The sequence below is a fragment of the Mesoplodon mirus genome, assembly GCF_964341445.2.
Source record: "Mesoplodon mirus genome assembly, contig: HAP1_SCAFFOLD_1180, whole genome shotgun sequence".
In the NCBI taxonomy this organism is placed as follows: Eukaryota; Metazoa; Chordata; class Mammalia; order Artiodactyla; family Ziphiidae; genus Mesoplodon; species Mesoplodon mirus.
Window position 1 is genome coordinate 1 of NW_028294896.1, and position 19,730 is coordinate 19,730.

Below are 19,730 nucleotides of genomic sequence, written 5' to 3' on the forward strand. Positions count from 1 at the left end.
CCCTGAGTATGACAAAGAGGGCCATTGCTTGGGGACCAGGTCTCCAAGCAGTCGCAGCAGGCCTCAGGGACCCACAAGAAAATTGTGAAGGAAGAATATTACTAGCCAGGCCCATATGTATCTTTTCCTCCCATCACTGCTCTTTTGTGAAAAATTCTTCCAAATACATATTTTTGTCCCAAAATATCATGTTGGACGCTCGCTACTAGGAGCAAAATTTTCTAGCATCTCTGTTGGATGAATTTTCACACTTGCAAAATCACTCAGAAAAGAGTTCATCCTCCCAACACCTGCCCTGCACCAGTGTCCCCCTAAACAGCATCTGACCACAATATGAAGGAACTTACCTCCCAGGTAAACAGGTGCTTGAATGTGATTTAATTATCTCTGCATCCTCTCCCTGGTCTCCCTGTGAAATCTAGTCACCTCTTTGCATTAAAGCATTTCTGTGAGAAGCCCTGTAAGGTGCTGGATATTCTCAATTCTGTCCTGCTGGTTTCTCTGAAGTGCCTAGAAGCTGTCCTCTCCACACACAAACTGTTCTGACAAACTTCATTTGAATGATTTGGATTTTAATTCTCAATTTGCTTCTGTTCCTAAGCTCTTAAGGCTTTTTTTTTTTTTTAACAATTCAGAAAAAACATTAAAAAAAAGACAAGGTTGGGCTTCCCTGGTGGGACAGTGGTTGAGAGTCCGCCTGCCGATGCAGGGGACACGGGTTTGTGCCCCGGTCTGGGAAGATCCCACATGCCGCGGAGCGGCTGGGCCAATGAGCCATGGCCGCTGAGCCTGCGCGTCCGGAGCCTGTGCTCTGCAACGGGAGAGGCCACAACAGTGAGAGGCCCACGTACCGCAAAAAAAAAAAAAAAAAAAAAAAAAAAAAAAGGCAAGGCTACTCGCAGATCTAACATGCTAAGCTTTAACTTAGTACGTTCTTAAGACTGATGTTTTCCAAGGAACAAACTTTCATGTTTCCTGTGCAATAATAAAGGTTTGTTATAAAAGTTAAGTACGAAAAGTGAAAAAAAATAAAAATTGTGGTATCTTCACAGTTGAGTTCTTAACATATTTTCTGATATATGTAAAAAGAGAAAAATTGTCAAAATGAATACCAACATTTTTAAAAATAATAATTAAGCCTAAATCCCTAGATTTACCAATTTTATAAAATAAGAAAATAACATTTTATAAAATACAATTTTATGAAATATGATTTTATAAAATGTGTTTAGCTAAGTAACAAATGATTTGCCCAAAAAACAGATTGAGCAGGTGGAGTCCAGGGGGCACATTCTACAAAATAAGTTTATTGACACTGTAAAGGGTCACTAGCATAAAATTGTGGCGGGAATAAAAAGGGCAGTGACCTTCCTCCTGAAGTTTAGGAGTGATCCCTGAATTGAGAGATATCTGAGTTGAAGTGGTCATTGGAAACAAATGGTAGAGAGAAATCACAGAGAGCAGACTATCAATTCCAGCTTCAGGACTCAGAGAAGGAAGGAAGAGCTTCAGATTTCACTGCAGAGAATGAGGCTGAGAAACTTTAAAATCAGATGCTGTTTCCCAGATCCAGGGGGCCAGCTAATGCACAAAAATGCTTAAAGCCACATAGGTATGTCACCTTTATTTCCTAGAGAAGATGTTAGCATTTTCTAAATCCTCATCTACCGTGCCTGGCATGCATTATTTTATAGCTTTCTGGAAGTTTCACCAGCACCACTTGTATATTTGTAGTACGATGTGTCTGTGGAGAGTACAGAATGCAGGTCCGGGGTGGGGGCAACGGACTCTTCTAGCTACCACAGTGAGTGGTGCCCCTGCAAACCTGAGTAAGGAAGACAACTTGCCTTTGGGTGGGTAGTGTTACAATCTGCATGTCTAGGGGCACAAATGTAAAGACCGACCCTGTTCTGGGAATGATTCTGATTCTGACTGACCTCAAAGGGGTAATTATGAACCCCCTGGATCATCAGGATCTGGATGTTCCCTACTTTTTCCATGGTGTGATCATGACAGAAAGTGTGGCTGTAGATATCTGGGAACATTTCCAGAAATGTCCTCCTGTAGGAGTTAATTATAAAGTAAATGTGTATAAAACAGAAAATAATATTGAAACCTATCAAGGGGAGTAGATATTAAGGGTTAATATTGTAGATGGACTACTTTGGAAAAACTCTTTTTCCCTTGGAGTATTAAGAAGTCATCGCATAATTGCCATCTCTCCACATTTTGTTCTAGAGTGCCTGGTTTATTGATATCAGTGTGAGACCTGTTTTAAATAAAAATCTATTTGTAAAAATCCAGATCTGTAATATGTTCTAAATATCATTATAGTGTCTTTTAACTATAGATTAAAAGTCACTTCATTTTCAACAAAATATTTTGATGTAAACATCAAATGTTTTGAAAACAAAGGGGATCTGTTTTTGTTGTTTTCTCTTTTATCTAATTTTTGTATCCATTTTGTCTGGGCATATTAAATGGTAAAAATATTTATAAGATTTGCAGTAGGTGAATCTTCTTAAAAAGAAAATACTGAAGGCCACAGAGTCTGGGAATATTAATATCTTTTTAATAGATTGATCCCCCTTGATTTCTTATTCTGGAGTAAAAGTACAAGTTTTTCCATGAAAATTAGACACACAAATCATCTGACACAATGTATGACAGATGGAAAATGATTGATGGGAATTTTGCTTTAATGCACATTGCTCATTGTAATTTTGCCCAGCTTAATGAACTGTGAATTAATAATGAGGAGCAACACATTCAACGTATTATAGTAATAAAGTGCTTTTATGGACATTTTTCATGTTTCCAGACTTTCTTGGCCACCCTGAACAATTTTAACTCAAAGGATTAAAAAATAATCGCTTATTTAACTGTGTTAAAATAGTCAACTTTGAAAAGGATATTTTCCTGTATGAACTTTTTCCTAATTGATTCCATTTTGTTCTGATCAGTAAAGTTACCTGAGTAAGCTGCACTATTAAAAAAAAGTGATCTGATAGAGTATTAGATGACATACATGACCATAGTCCATTGTTTTCTGATTCAACGACATAAGGGAGTAAAGTGAAAAATTAATACTTATACATTTTTTAATTAGGAGAATAGAAAAACTAAATTTCTTGTAGAAATAAGCCCAAAGAGTCCTCGTGTCAGCCCTGCTCCTCTTAAAAGACCGTGATGCTGTAATACCAATGGATAATCTGGGAGACAACCAGCTGTCATTAAAATAGATTTTACCAAGGCAAGGACAATAGGTTGCTTATTAGCAGTGAGAAATCAGTAGTCTTTTAGAAATGTACCCTTTGGAAAGTGTGAGATATATAATAAATGAAAGCCTTTCATTATTCATTGTTATGAGCCAAATGTAGATTAAATGTAGACTACCTTCAATTCAGATATTAAGATATCCTTCCCTCAGTAATTTTATGAGGTAACATGTATAATGTCAAGCATAGGCTAAGTCATATATTTTATAATCTTTCAAAAATTTTTAAAGCAATGTGTTAACCCTATAATGAATATAAAATGGATCCTAACTGCATGTCTTAGAAAATGTGCATTTCATAGAATTATTTAAGAATGAAGCCTTAATAGCCCATCTTTTTAAGTATGTTAGCTGAACGTTATGATTGTGTAATATCATTTTAGGGCATTACCACATTTTAAGAAATAAAATAATATTCAGAAGCATAATTTTGCCAGAATGTAAACTTTAAAACCAGAAATTTGACTTGTGAAAAATCCCCACATGATTATTGGCCTGTTAAAAAAAATAAAGCAAACCCCACAAACCTGATGCAAGCTATTATGTGCAAAATAATGTGCTAGTTACACAGCCCTCTGGGAAGTGAATGTGAGTCCGGATGCTTCTTTCTTGGTTTATTTCATTCCTAGAGTACCTTTGTTGCAGGTTTTTCTTATGTTTCCAAAGGAAACAAGTAAGCCATCTCAAGTTTAAGTTTTGTCCTCAATAAAGTAAAAAATGTGCCAGATACCATTTGACTGGATGATAACTAAAACTGGACAAATATTTTCCCTCACTGGAGACTGACAGTGTTTTAGTTGTGCTTAAAATTTGTGATTCTCCTAAAAAAAAGGGTACAAATGAAAACTTATGGTTACCAGGAGATAAGGGGGGAAGGATAAATTGGGAGATTGGGATTGACATATACACACTACTATATATAAAATAGATAATAATAACCTACTGTATAGCACGGGGAACTCTACTCAATACTCTGTAATGGCCTATATGGGAAAAGAATCTTTAAAAAAAGTGGACATATGTATATGTATAACTGGCTCACTTTGCTGTACACCTGAAACTAACACAAATTTGTAAATCAACTATACTCCAATAAAAATTTTTAAAATTAAAAAAAAGAGTACTACATGCATTTCTAAGAAATAAACATTATTTTCTTCATTCTTCTAAAATAAATAAAAATAAAAAAATGTAATTTGTGATTTTCAAGCTAATGAACACCTAACAATGAAATTTGCAAATCTACATTTGGAATGTATAATTCTTTTGTTCAGAGGCAGTGACATTACAAAAGAACAAAACTTCTCAAACATTTCCCCATTTAGAGTAATGCTGACAGTGAGTGTCTGGTGGATCTCAGAGGGGCACAACTGATAATATATTTATCATGCTGCCAGTTTGCTAAGTGGTTTCATATTCACTAAGAAAGACCTGTCAATGGATACTGAAGAATAGATGTGAGGTCTCTGTGAGGTCTTTGTGCCAAGTCTCTGTGTGTTGTCTCTGGGTGAGATCTCTGTGTGAAGTCTCTGTATGAGGTCCCTTTGGAAGGTATCTCTGGGAAATCTGTTAAATCTGTGCTAGGTTTCTGTCTGAGGGTCTGTGAAGCAACATGAGGTCCCTGTGTGAGGTCTCAGTATGTGATCTCTGAGAAAGGTGTTTGCATGAGAAGTCTCTCTTGAGAGGTGTGTCTGTGAAGTCTTTGTGTATTGTCTCTGGGTCTCTCCATTTCTTTTTTTCTTTTGGTCTCTCAATTTCTTGTCTTACTGTACCTTATGGAAGACAGAGCAGCAAGAGAAGGGCAAAGGGACTTGCTTCTTTCTGTTTTCTTGCTGTTCCATCAGCATCACCTGTCTGTGGCACTCTCCCAGCAGGAGCCAGGGGGTCCAAATCCAGCTTCCCCATATTCCCAGAACTCACTTCTGGGTGCCCCTGAGAGGACCCAGCAGCAGCCAGGCTCAGGTCCCAGCCCTGTCAACTCTTTCCTCTGGGTACCGACCCCTCCCACAAGTCCTGGCTCCACTCTCACTGCTGTGCCCATTCTGGAGGCTGCCTTGGGAATTGGGGCCCAGAGGTAGGGCCTGGCTCCAGGGAGAAACCAGGGGTGTGAGCAGTCTTGTGCTCACTCTGCCCCCTCCACCCCAGGTCACAGCATTTCCACATGTTGAGGGGCCTGACAGGGATGGGGGATGGGGTCCATTTCTGTTGTCATCTGGATCAGGGGCATCAGCTGGAACAGAAATCTCCACACTGAGAAAGACACCACCTGGAGCTGTGTCCACCATGCGCCCTGCACATGGCAGAAAGCACCAAATCACTCTAGAGAAATTCTTCCTCATCTCCCTGCTTTTCCATATGGATGGGGGTCAGGAGACAAGAAAAGCTGTGCCAGAAGCAGATCAGTGGAACACTCCTGGATTGCACCCTGCCCCATCCACTTTGCACAGGTCACCTCCACACCACCACAAATCCTGTCTGATTGCTTCTTCACCTGCCAGGCTCTGGGGTGATCAAGGACTGGGAGACAGGCAAGGCTTACTACACAATCACAAGCCAGTCCCCACCTCTCCCCTGGAGCAGTCCTTGGGCCATGTGTTTATGTGAAGGTCACCAGGCTAGGAGTCACATCCCAAGTTCCCTAGTCCTGGCTTTTACACCTATTGTTAAGTTATCCTTCCTAAAAGTCAAGAGGTGATGATGTGTAAGCTTAAATATAGTATTAAGAGATTAACCTTCCCTGATTTGCTTTACTTCTATAAGTTTGACTTTCTGTTTTGACCTAACGGCGGTTTCTCTAGGTCTGCGATCTTAGAGTTGGAATAGGGTAGAGACCCTGGGGTGGGGCCATGATGAGCTACTGGACCCTTAACTTTTCCTCCCCTTTAGACCTTTAGATGGTGGTTGTATGTCAGGGGGCTGCTCTTTCAGAACTGCACATTTATGGGAATCTGGTACCACTTTGCCTCCTTCCTTGGATCCAGTGATTTTTTCTACACCTACATCCCACCCTAAATTCACAGTGTTTGACCATCAGATAGTTACTACCCACAGTCACACCCCTATTCCATTCATCCAAAACTCCTTCTCTGGGGTTAACATAGAGTGGAAGGTAGGTGACCCATGAATATAGCCATTCATTTATATGGGACTGGACTCAACACAGCCCTCAGCAGCCTCCCTGATACTCCCCCCACCTACACACACAGAGCTGGAAATGCCATCCTTGCTGCTGCTCTAAAGTATAGGAAAAACAGAGGTGGGGGAGGGTGATGCTGTACATTTTATTATGGCTAAGCTAAAAGGGGTTCATAGGGCGTATCTCAATCCCAGCCTTCATCAGAGAGAGAAGGAACTCTTAAGAGCAGATGTTGTATATTCCCTACCAAGAGATCCAGGGCAAGCTTTCTCCTGTTTCTGAACTCAGAGCCCATACTCTATTCCCCCCAAACTTCCATCCACTTGGCTCTGACACTTCCTGGAGCCTGAATTGGAATCTCCGGCCCTATCGTGTAAACCTATCCACTACAGTTGCATAAAGTTCAAAGTAGCATAGAAGGAGGAGAAAGACTGGTTGAACCAGATCCTTGGGTGTGGGTTTCATAGGTTTTTCCCGTCTCATTGTTAGAGTAATTTTGGTTTGTGTAATGACAGTATTATAAGGTGCAATGAAGGGACACGAGACAAGGAGCAAGCTTGTGATGCTACCGTCAACCTCCCTCCATGCCCCTCCCTTCTAGAAGACAAAGTGCACAGCACAGACAGCAGCCATTACACTCTGCTTTTATTAGGAAAAAAAAAAAAAAAATATATATATATATATAGACATGTATTGGGGAACATTAAATACCTTGGATGTGCTAATGAGAAAATCATTTTCTCTACATGGACTGAATTTTTACTTGGAGACATGTTTTCCTACTAAAGGGAAGACTAAAGAAGGATTTTACTGTCGACCAGGCAAGACACCTTCCCAAAGATGACAATGACTTGGACAGTGTAGATGGCGGGCTGGGGCACCTGGAATCCTTGGCCCATACTGGCAGGTACTAACTGGAAACAAACCCTTCTTGGGGGGCAAGGATGGGAGGCACCTTAGGCCCAGCTGCTCATCTTCGAACCTTACACTTTTCAAGCTATGTTGGTGTCTGACTTTCCTTTCCCTCATAGAACAACTCTGGCCCTTGGAGGTGGCTTTATGACTGCAGGCTGTATAACCCATCATTCTCCCTTGCTCTGGGTAGGAGGTAAGCCTATGGTAGCAGAAACACCTACATACTGGGACTTGGAATTCCAGTTTGTGTTCATTTAACTTTGTGGCATGAAGTCCATGGTGAATTGCTCTTTTTTCTTCTAGGATCTGTCCAACAGCTGCCATGCGTGCCTGACCCTCAGCAGTCTCACTCTTCAAGATTGATCTGCTTTTGACTGATCCGTGACTCTGGGCAGTGGCTGATATGGGCTTTTTTTTTTTGCAGAACATCTCGACCATTGACTTTTTTCTTGGGGAAAATCCACTTTAAAAATAGCATCATCCTTTTTCTGAAGAGGCTTTCTGGAGGGCTATGTTTCTTCTCTGGCATGCGCTGGAGACATCTGCTCCCAGTAGAGCCTGTTATTCCCCTGACCTGGGCAGGGCGGCTCATACTTCCAGCTTGAGAGGTCCCTAATTCTTTAAACCTTTCTTCATGCTCTCCTGGTTTATGCCTCCTACAGTCCTCCCTTTTGTAAGTAGGGGCAATCATCTTGCTCTGGCTCTTCCATGAGTCTTGGAGTTTTGAAGTTTTGGGCTCCTGCTGCCCTAGGTTGCTCCTTTGGGCTTCCATAAGGCCACTTGGCTCCTGGGAAGCTAACCTGTCTCTGGTGAGGACTCTCTGGGGATGGCACTGAGGCACCTGAGAAGCCAAGTTGTCTGCAGCAAGGAACCTGTGTTTGGGAAAGTCCTGAAGCTGGTTGTCTGACTGTACCTTTACTTTGGAGTTAAACTCACTAGCAACCTCCATATTAAGGCATGGCTCACCTGGATGTTGGAAAACAGACATTCTAGGTAGTAGGAAACTTTTACTGGCCCCTGGCACCTCTAAACTCCTCATATGTACATTTGTGGTTTGGGATTTTGTCAACACTTTGGTTTCCAAGATAACACGAGACTGTGGTTGAAGAGCAGGAGACTGCTTGGCCTCCACAGCCTCCCTGGCCTCTTCACCTCTCAAAGACTGGGATCCTAAGTTCACCTCCATCACTGTTACCCTATGGCAGGGGTCTCCTGAGGCCTGACCACCACTCTCCTCTCTTGGCTCATTCCTGACCATTGCTGAACTTGGACCTGGCTCTAGGCTGTCCCTCTTGACCCATTCCACAGTCTCACTCTTCCAGGTTCTGCCCACAAGGCTGAGTGTGAGGGACTGAGAAGGTGGCCTGCCCTCCTGTCCAGTCAGAGAAGCCTTTGAGGGCTCATGGTAGTCACCAGATGGAATCGCTCCCAGGGCACTCTGGATTTCCTTACACACAGTTGAGGGGACAAGGAGAGGCCTCTTCAGGGTAGGAACTGACTCTTCTGTTATCATCTTCTCTCCTGAATGAGCCTGAGGAGGTTTCTCCAGGAACTCAGCAAACTGGACTGTTGAGTGGGACCCAGACACACAGGTAGCTTCAGGGGAAGAGGCAAACTGCAGAACGGTGGAGGGTTGGAACTTTTTCAACTTAAAGACATTTATGGCCTTGAGGACCTTGAGGGGTAGGGTCCACCTGTGCTTTACCCCAAACCTTATAATATGTGCTTCCAGCACCTCTCGAGTGTCTGGATCAAGGAAGGAAACCCTACAGGAGGTGTTCATGCAGGGTTCCCAACCCTTCAAGCAGTATCTTCCACAGGCTCCAGCAGGCACTGCTTTGCACGCCTCACCAGGAGGGTCTTGACATGAGAGCTGATGAAAGTTGTCCTTGCCAGGAAGCCTCCCCAGGCAGCTGTAGGAGAGCAGATGGGGCCAGGATGGCTGGACAGGACAGGCAGGGCTGGGGACCTGCAGCCCAAGAACCCTCCTCTGCCCCCACACTGACTTCATAAAGCTCCTGCTCTCCCTCACTCTAGGGCCTTAGCCACGCCCTCCCATGGCTGGGGTCACATTATAGGCTCTGGGAGGAAGGACGACCCAGGAGAGAAGGGGAAAGATTCTTTACCTTTGCCGAAGTGAAACCAGGTTGTGAGTCCCCTCCAGTTCTTCCAGGCAATCTCTGCAAGCTGGAAATCAGGAGACTGGGTCATGGTGGTGAAGGCAGAGGCCTAAGAGTCTTTCAGGAGGCTGAGTGCAATGGCCCTTTAAGGGAAATCTTTGGAGGATTAGACTCTGGAGCCCAAGTATCAGTGTCCAAGGCCACATGTCCCTGACAGTGATGGTAAATCTCACTTGAAAAGGGTTTGTCCTTTGCAAAGTGCTTCCACTTTAATTAGGCTCAGGCTCTGTTTCCTGAGGAATAAGCTCTGCCACTGGCATCCTCAGAGACCATGAAGCTGGGCCCTCAGGACTAGGAGAGATGGAAGCTAACTCTCGGGGGCGCGCAGGGCTGAATGGCAAAGGCTTACCTTTCAAAGATCCACTTTTCTTCCTACTCCTGCTCCTCCCCTTCAGCTCTACTTGATGCTGAGAGATAAGAAAAAATGAGGGGCGAACACCCAACTCTCACTGTCCTCTATCTAGGCAAGCTGTGTTCATGAACAACATGACTTTCTACATTTAACTAAAACTCTGTGGGTTTTTTTCCCCTTTTACTTATTTTTAAAGTGGATAACAATATTTTCAGTTTTTCTTCTTTGAAGAGTGCAAAGAAGGTTTTTTTTTTGTTTTTGGGGTTTTTTTTTTGCGGTACGCGGGCCTCTCACTGCTGTGGCCTCTCCCGTTGTGGAGCACAGGCTCCGGACGCACAGGCCCAGCGGCCATGGCTCACAGGCCCAGCCGCTCCATGGCACGTGGGATCTTCCCGGACCGGGGCACGAACCCGCGTCCCCTGCATTGGCAGGGGGACTCTCAACCACTGCACCACCAGGGAAGCCCAAGAAGGATTTTTTAAGTTTTAATCACCATAGATTTCTTCTGTCACTGTTCCTCTGATCAAGAAACACACACATTCTCAGACCTAAATGCTCACGTGAGCTTTGTCAGATAGGATTCTGCTTCCCAAGGCCAGACCTCCACTCCAGCCTCTTCTCTCAGGCTCTCAGGGGCTCAGCCCCAACACAGAGGAAGGTCTCACTTGTGACACCCGCTGTGGGTAGGTGGCTGGTGAACCAGGGCTCAGGGGTCAGCCTTCCTGCAGAGATTGAACTCTTAGTAATCCAGTCCTTGACCATTATTAGTCACGGCATTTGGGACTTGCCCTGGAGCCCTCTACCATACCTGAACTCCTGGTCTAAGATCTCAGGCTAGAAATCCTCATGCCCACTCTAACCCCTCTCTGGCCTGGCTTTTCCCTAGAAGGATGATGTTCTATACTTTTCTGAGAGTTCCCATCTCAGGAGTCTCTCTAGGTGGTTTAGAAAAGTGGAAATAAGAATAAGAAAAAAAGAGATAATCTCTGCTGGGATTAAGCCAAAGGTTTCTTACCTTCCTGATGTTTCTATGTTTCCTAGGTGGTGCTAAGAATGGATTACTCTGGAAGCAGGGGAGTAACATTAGGAAGAGCACCAGTCCACACAGGAACCCAAGGATGATATTAATCACCCAGGAAGTTGGGCTGCATCTCAGCCACATAGCAACAATGCTTTTCGAAGAAAAGAGATTCTCCATCTTCTGAATTGCATTGCTGCCCTCAGGCAACAGAGCACTGGGAGTTCACTTGATGGCAGAACCCCAGGCCTGCATCACAGAGCTGTGGCCTTGTCACAAAGGGCTCCTGAGTGTGGGGGAGGGGCAATAAGAGAAATAGGCTGAATCACTGCCCCGCCTTCCCATCCAGACCCACAGACACCTGCACCCTCCTGGGGCTTCCAGATCCCTCCTTCCAACTACTCTCATCCTGTCAGAGAGACCTTAGCCAATTTTCTGTTCATTGCATCTGGAACCTGGTTCCTTCATCCATTAGAGACCTTTACTTGAGGCCCACCAATTTGATAACTCTTGAACATCTTAAGCTGACCCTGGAAGACTGGCTGTTTCACAGACATTTTTACTCAGGATTTCCTTTGTCCTCAGCTCCAACTTTCCCACATCATGTTTGTGTCTTGTGTAAACCCAGGGATAGAACTTGAATTTCGTTTACACTTATTTAGTTTTGTGAATTTTGAATAGTGTATGTTTTGCCTCATTTTCTATCAGAGGGAACTACACACAAAAATTAAAATAATTTATTTTTCAAAATTCATAAGTATGAAAGAATGATAAATAGTTATGTAATAGGGAAGAACAAATCTGACTCCACATTAGATCTTTTTTACTTTAATCTTTATGCTTTGTTGCCGGAGCTAACTCTGTCCATCCCTGTGACCCAGGCTGGCTCTGCACTTTTTGGAAAACAATGTTGCCTATAGCCTGAAATATACAGGATAGCCTATTGCTAAGGCTCTGACTTTTAAGAGCCCATTCATGGAGATAAAAAGTTGCAGAACAGAGAATAATAATTGTTTTGTTGGAGGTTTACAGGAACACGTGACCTGACCAGGATCTGACCCATCTGGCCAGCTGCTAGAACAAAGGATCCAACACCAAGATATTTGCAACAATTAGCCATGCCCCTCCCTCACCTTGCCTTTAAAAAGGCTTTGCTGAAAGCCTTCAGGGAGTTTGGGGTTTTTCCTGGGCATGAGCCACGTGTCTTCTTGCATGGCACTGTGTAAACCCTTCTCTGCTCCAAACTCTGATGTTTCAGTATTTAGCCTCACTGTGCATCAGGCACACAGACTTGCATCTGGTAACAGTTACACCTTCAAATGATGTTTTTGTAAGTTTGTAGTGTTTATAATTCTGGAGTTAGTAAATCTTTAAACTGCACAAAAACTTGGGACACACTGCAAACACGCACACACACACGTACTCATTTTCCTTAACCAATCTACTACTTTCAAATCCAATAATCCATAATTTTCTACTTAAAGAAAATCTTTCATATGTTGTCTCAACCCAACTTCTTAGTTTGCAACGATAAGACAGTCCCCACTCTCCAGATAAATTTTGAAATATGTGTAATCCATTAGGGCTGCTATAACAATATACCATAGACTGGGTAGATTAAAAACAACAGACATTTATTATCACAGTTCTGGAGGCTGGGAAGCCCAAGATCAAGTCACCAGTATGGCCACCTCGTAGTGAGAGCTCTCTTCCTGGTTCACAGCTGGAGCCTTCTCTCTGTATCCTCATATGATGGGAGGAGGCTAGAGCTATCTCTGGAGTCTCTTTTATAAGGCACTAATCCCATTCATGAAAGCTCATAAGCACTTTTGCATGGCCCCGCCTCCTATCTGTAAGAGGTAGGATTTCAACATGTAAATTTTGAGAGAACATTAACATTCAGACATGTGCACTCATGCTATACCCGGAAGCTAGGAATGGGTTAGGGTGAGCCAAGGTCCTGACCCTAAAGGGCTGTAGGGTGAAGAGTAGGACTAGGGGTCAAACCCTTGGGGCTGAGCCAGGTCTTGAGCAGCCTCTTCAGATATTCCTAGTGTGTTATGTATGTATTCTCTTTTCTGAGTGTGCCTTGCCTTTCCAGCCCCATCCTCTCAGGCCCCTGAAGCTTCAAGTCCAGCCTGAACCATATAGAAAGGGAGCTTTGAGTCTTACACAAAATTCCCTTATGACACCATTTTCTATCCCTTAGCAGTAACACAAGATTCACTGAAGGATTCACATGGTAAATATGTCTTAATGCCCCATGAGGGCTTTAAAATAATGTGTATTCTCTGCTTGTTGGTCATAATTTTATACAGTTTTAGTGGGAACGTGGGCATGTGAGTTTATTTGGCTATATTGCTATGAATGTGCACTTTCACAAACATATCTCCTACATCTACTATTTTTCCTACAGTCTTTTCCTCCCATATGATATTCTCACCTTAATTCAACCTTTTATCAAAATTTAGACTTAGGTCTCTCACCATGTGGACATGTTTGTAACAAAATAGCTTCAACCGAGGAGGTCAGTGGAAGGCCTGGACCAGCTACCTTGGTTCCATGATAGTAAGCAAAGGATCGCAAACTACCATGTTAAGCTTAAGCACAAAGCAAAGTTTATTTAAGCATAGGTACACTCTCAGAGAGGGAGAGAGAGAAGGAGAGAGAAAGAGCAGGCTGTTTCTGAGAACAGGCTATTTCAGCGAAGTGAAGCAAGCCCAAAGCAAAGCAAAGTATATCGAAGCAAAGGTACACTCTCGGGGTGGGGGGGGGGGATGGGTGTACTGTTCCTGCAAATTGAAAGCAGCATTCCTATAATGGCTTACGAGCGCTTTTAAGGAGCATTTTGCAGAGAGGTGGGGGTGAGTGACAAGGATCATTATTTGATTGACAGTCCTGAGCTATGTAACAAGTTTTCTGCTGTGCATGCTCTCATCCTTGAATCCCCAAGAAATGCCTACTGGGTGGGGGGAGGGGCAAAACCACATGTAATTTATTGTAATTATGGTATAATGAGTTTGGATTTACTACAGGTTATACGCCTGTCTGGTCTGGGCATGCACAGCCTGGAGAAGTCCCCTTGTGTTACTGTGCCTCTCTTTATCAGGATAAGCTGCCCACCACCCGACCATAGTTTCTCCCATTCTGGGTGGATTCAAGGGAGAGTTCCCAGATGGCTGGGTGTGACTCAATTTCTTCTTCTTGTCTTTCTCACCACTGTCACCTCCTTGCTGCTAATGTCTGACTAACTACCTAACAGGTCTTCTTTGCATTCATATTTGCTCTCTAAATTTTCTCTATTACTTTATTTTCAATATGTTTTGTTTGATGGGTTTTTTTTGAAATTTAAAAATCTTATGATAACATTTACCTTGATTTATTTAATTATTGTTCTACTGTTATTGATTTCTGTCATCTTATTTTATGCTTTATTTTCTACATTTTCTTTATTGTTTCTTTTTTCCCCTTCTTTGGCATCTTCCATTTTACAGGTCAAGGGTACTTATGTTTGTTTGACATTTGGGAATTTTTAATATTGTAATGGTTTTATATCTTGAATTATGTTAATTTTCTCCTCAATTTCTTACCTGTGGATGAAAAATGTTCCCTGCCATATCAGTAGACAAAGGATGTTGCAGTCGTCAAGTCAGACGTCAAAGCAGGAACCCTCAACTGTGCACCTTGAGGGGATTCGGGATGGAGAAAAACAGGGTACTGATTCTAGAGTTAAGGTGCATATCAAAGGAATGATTTCACGGAGCCCAGATTCTTTCATCTTCTCATACATAGAAAAGTGCTAAAGTCCTTAACTTGAGATGTCTAGTTTTCTTTAATTAATAGTAATCTTTTGATGTTCTGACTACCTGGTTTTTGTTGACTCCTCCCTTAGGTCTTCTGAGCAGTTCCTCAGAGTGATCTGACAGGCTGTGTTCTGGGCTTAAGTCCTCAGAAAATCTGCCAAATAAAACATAATTCTCCTTTTGGGTTGTGCATATTTTTCAGTCAGCAGTCTTGGCAACCAATGAAGGGGCCCAGAGCAGACTTTTCTTCTTTGCCTGAACTCTATGAGGATCCAGAGTCCTGGCACCAGCAGAGGCTTCTTGGGCCTGTCCGCTTTCTCAGAGTGTCCAGACGAATTTGGGTGAGTATCTCCTGGTTCTTGGATCTCCAGTTTTGGTTGATGATCCTAAGTTTTATTCAGTGGTGTTAAACTCTTCTCTTGAGTAGTAGGTTATCCTTGAAACTTGGTTTCAAGAAGAAGTACCTGGGTCATCCTCAGTGAAAGACACTGGGAAGATTTTTACTCAGTTTAAACACTGAGAGCTTATCCTCAGTAGAAAAACACTGGGAAGACTTTTGCTCAAGTGGGTTAGCCTCACTTAAAAGACACTGGGAAGATCTTGCTCAGTTTAGACACTGTGTGGTTTATCCTCAGTTGAAAGACTGGGGAGACTTTGCTCAGGTGAAAGACACTGAGTAAAAGTTGGACTGGGTAATTAGGTGGAAGACTAACCTGTCTTCCTTGAATTGGCTACTTTAATAGAGTTTGTCAAAATAAAAGTGATCTTCACAAATTGAACTCAGAATGGGGAACTTAGCTTTCAATACAAAAGAAAAAGGAACAACAGATTTCCAGCCTCCAACGGATATCCTGGCCAGGTTTATGTACATACAAAATTTACATTTACAAGTGCTTACTTACTTGGGACTTAAAGAAAATCTTGCCCTAAAAATGACTAAGATAGGACTCTTTTATTGCATATGCAGTTAAGTTAGAAAAAGCTGGCTTGATAAAAACATCTTTTCAGAATTCTGACTTCACAAAAACAAAAGGCTTTCTAGGGGAAACTTGCATTTCTCTTCCTGTGTCTTTGAAATGTAAGTGTTCTGATATTTTTCAGTGTGTGTGTGTGTGTGTGTGTGTGTTTTGAGAACTTGGTCACTACCATCCAAAAGTACTTATATGGTGTACATTTGGCAGCCAGTCAAATAGACTGGGATTCTGAGCAGGCTTTTGTCTGACTGTACAACTCTCGGGGGCTTTTTGCCATCCTAACCTTCATTGTGTCAGCCTGTACAACAAAGACCATTACTTTCTTAAACTACTTTTGGGAGTAAACTTTCTGGATCTTATTTAGACAGCATCCTTTACACTCTTTTGTGGGGAAGCCTCTTGCGTCTTATTGGTTTGAGTCACTATTAAGGTATACCTCATTTATGGGCAGATCATGGATCCTTCAAATTGGAGAAACTTCTAAATTGGTAAATTTTTAGAGAGCTCTCATTATAAACAGCTGTTTCATTGGCTCCTATGGGGGGGAAATGTGGGAAATTAGACATATAATGGTTAACCTAAAAACTCCTTTAGTTTCAAACAAACCCCAAAAATTGGTTTGGGAAACCTTATTTGTGGTCTCTGCTTCCCCTAAATGGGTCTTACAGATGCTAATAAAAACATTAGAATAATTATTGTTAATTAGGTTAAGTAACAGGGAAAAAAACTGAAGGAAAAGTCTAAAAACTTTTTCCCAACAAGGTGAAAATTTTAAAGGGACTTCTCCTAAATGAATAAGAAATCTTTAGATGGTTATTTTAAAGTGGGATAAATAAAACAGACATTAATGAGATAAATCAAAGATTGGATACAATACTACCTAAGATTGGATGGGCCAAAGGGATCTCCTACTTGTCATCAACATTAAAGGGCCAGACCCAAACAAGTCTGCCCTATTTACCCCAGTTTAAAATACGTATATTTTATTACATATAAATTTTATACACGTAAAATTACACTGAGATACCTGACCAACAATTACTTGGGGCAAAAGTTAGACCAATTAATCAAGTTAAAAGATTGACAAAAGTGCCTGAGTCCCTTGGCTCAACCACTCTCTGGGGACCCCAGAGTCTTTATAAAAATTGGTATGTTTAAATGGGCATTGTATAAGATAATTACCTCTCTTTTGCCTAATTATATTGTGTGGGATAGACATGTTTCACTGGGGAATTCTTCCCCTGCTTGATATTATAAGACGGCATATGAAGGAAATATTAATTAAACATACTAAAGGAAACCAGTGGGATTACCTGAGCCTATAAAATATAAAGTAAAAACTAACAGCTAATATTTAAGGGATAATAAAAATAAATAATGGAGACTTTACTCTGGGTCTAATCTGTGCACTCAGAAAGAGGGTCTTTGTTGAATGCCTTATGCACGTTTTGAAGGTATGATAAATTAAACCATAAAGTTCTAGACTATAGAATTCTGAAATTTCAGTCTAGTTGGAAATCTTCTCACTGTTACAGAAAAGCAAATTAAAGAAAACGTAGTTGGGCAAATCACTCTTTCAATATTATTTAGGTGACAGGCCAGTTCTTTGGGGAATTAAAAGCAACTGTCTTTGTCTTGCAAATCGGTACAAATCAGAAATGTAAATACAGACCACAATGACCTGAGACTGAGCCTAATTAGCTAAATTAGGTAGAACCTGAAACCAAGGTTAAAAAAGGGGAAAAAGTGGCCTTTTAAAACTCAAACTGCTGATTAGTCAGTCAAGAAGACGGAGGAGTAGGAAGATGTGGATGGAGTTCATATCTCCCCACAAATGCATCAAGAATACACCTACAAATGGAACGATTCTCCCAGAGCGCCTGATAAACACTAGCAGAGGACCTCAGGCACCTGAAAGGACAAGAAAGATCCCCACGTAACCAGGTAGGACGAAAGAAAGAAGAAGGGAAAAGGAAGAGCAGATGAAGTGGGACGTGACCTGTGACCCTGGGCGGGGGAGCGGAGCTGAAGGTGAGAAGAGGTTCCCGCATCTGGGGAAGCAGCGGGGAGAGAAGCTGGGGCAGAAGGAGAAATTTGGTGGCTCAGAGAACAGTGCAGCAGCCAGTCTGTGGCAGGCAGGAGAGAGTGAGGCCTACACAGATGGTCTGGCCACAGCTCTGCATGCCCCAGCCACTGGTGACCACTGGTGCACACGGGGGCTGAGTGTTGGAATGTGGGGTTTGAAGAGCAGACCCAGGAAGGGGAATGATGTTGGCTGTGAGGAGACAGCTCAAGGGGATAGGAGTGAGGAGCTCCACAACAAGGAATGCTCCTGGAGGAAGCCCAGACCAGCATAGAAGCAAAGTGCCACTGCTGAGTGATGCACAAAGGGCGGGGCCCCCATTGCAGCCTCTCTCCTCACACACCGGCCCCTGCCTCCACAGGCACTAGGAAGGGCTCCTGCCAGAGTGGCTCACATGCCCCCAGCCATCATCACCTCAGCACTCTCCTGCTTGGGTGGCCCATTTGCCCAGCTTGCCACCTTGACTCCCTCCTGCCTGACAGGCTCGTACATCCCATAGCCACCCAGCACCCTCTCACCTGGGCAGCCTGCCTGCCCTGATTGCCGCTTCTACATCCTCCTGCCTGACAAGCTCGTGTGCTCCAGCAGCCTTGGGAGCAGACACCAGTGGGTGGCCCACATGCAGAGATGGGGCTGAAACCACAGCTGAGTTCCAGGGAACATGCAACTAAGGAAGAAGAGCTGAAATCTCTCCTCATGGCTGTGCAAATCATGGCATTACACTTCCTCTGATGGTTTCCTAAATTCAGCACCTGGGAACATCCCAATGGACAAGTGCTCCTGCAGCTGAGACAGGTCAGGCTTTAGCAGCTGTGGGTTTTGTGGGCACATACATGCTGGGGTTTGGCCAGGCCAGAGTCTGAGCTGCCTCCATATCTCACATAGTGGGTCCAGGTACATAATTACTGCAGTCCTGGGACCTGACCTCAGTGGATCTGGGCCAGTGGCCTAGTAAAAATGAGGCCTGAGTCACCAGGGCCAGTTGCCGGCATAACCATGGTTAAGGTGGGACTGAGAGCAGTACCAACAGCCGTGTACTTTGTAAGCCCACACAATGGGCGAAAGGAGACAAAACAGAGCATACCCACAGGTGAACACCTCCAGAGGAGGAATACTCAAAGGCTTCTATCCCAGTGGGAGTGCTCCAGTCCTCCCGACCTCACACCGCAGATCAGAAACACAGCTAAGAAACAGATCTGACGGCCTCTACTCCAACGACTAGGGGTCAGAACCCAACCCTGACAAGGCAGTGACAACCACAGAGGAAAGGGAAATTTCTGCTGAATAAAAATCAAAATTAAGAAAATCAACAGGAAAGATCAAACTTGGAAAATGTTTGCAATATCAATATCTGGCAAAGAACTTATATACAGATTAAAGAATTTTTACACTTCAAAAATAAAAAGACAATCCAATGGGAGAAAATGGCAAAAATATATTTATGGATATGTTATATATATAAATGTAAAGTATATGTATCTATGAATATATGCCTATTGGCTATTTGCATGTCTTCCTTTTATTTTTAAGTGCCTAATTATATTTTTTATATGTATACACACTATTACATATAAAATAGATAACTAATAAGAACCTACTGTATAGCACAGGGAACTCTATTCAGTACTCTGTAATGATCTATATGGGAACAGAAACTAAAAGAGTGGATATATGTATATGTATAACAGGCTCACTTTGCTGTACAGCAGAAACTAACACAACATTGTAAATCAACTATACTCCAATAAAAATTAATTAAAATATTTACATATATTGTATACAACATATATATTAAGTATATATAATTTATATATATTTAGAGATTGCTCCATCAAAGATGTATAAATTATAATGAGATACCACTACATACCACTATAATGTCTAAAATTTAAAAAACTGTTAATATCAAGTTTTGGTGTGGACCTAGAGAAACATGAATACATTGTTAATGGACTTGTAGCATGAAAGCTTTAAAGTTAAATATACATTTAC

General features: G+C 42.5%; 1 protein-coding gene across 1 annotated transcript; it reads right to left on the reverse strand.

The window, feature by feature from the left end:
- Positions 1-7,503: 7,503 nt before the first annotated feature.
- LOC309797888 (putative spermatogenesis-associated protein 31C2) lies at positions 7,504-15,683 on the reverse strand. The gene is made up of 4 exons (XM_082646275.1): positions 14,469-15,683; positions 9,858-9,915; positions 9,455-9,515; positions 7,504-9,241 (listed from the first exon to the last, which is right to left on the reverse strand). Exons 1-4 carry the CDS (start codon positions 14,493-14,495, stop codon positions 7,675-7,677), a joined length of 1,713 nt encoding a protein of 570 aa, XP_082502401.1. The 5' UTR covers positions 14,496-15,683; the 3' UTR covers positions 7,504-7,674.
- Between the last annotated feature and the right edge of the window lie 4,047 nt (positions 15,684-19,730).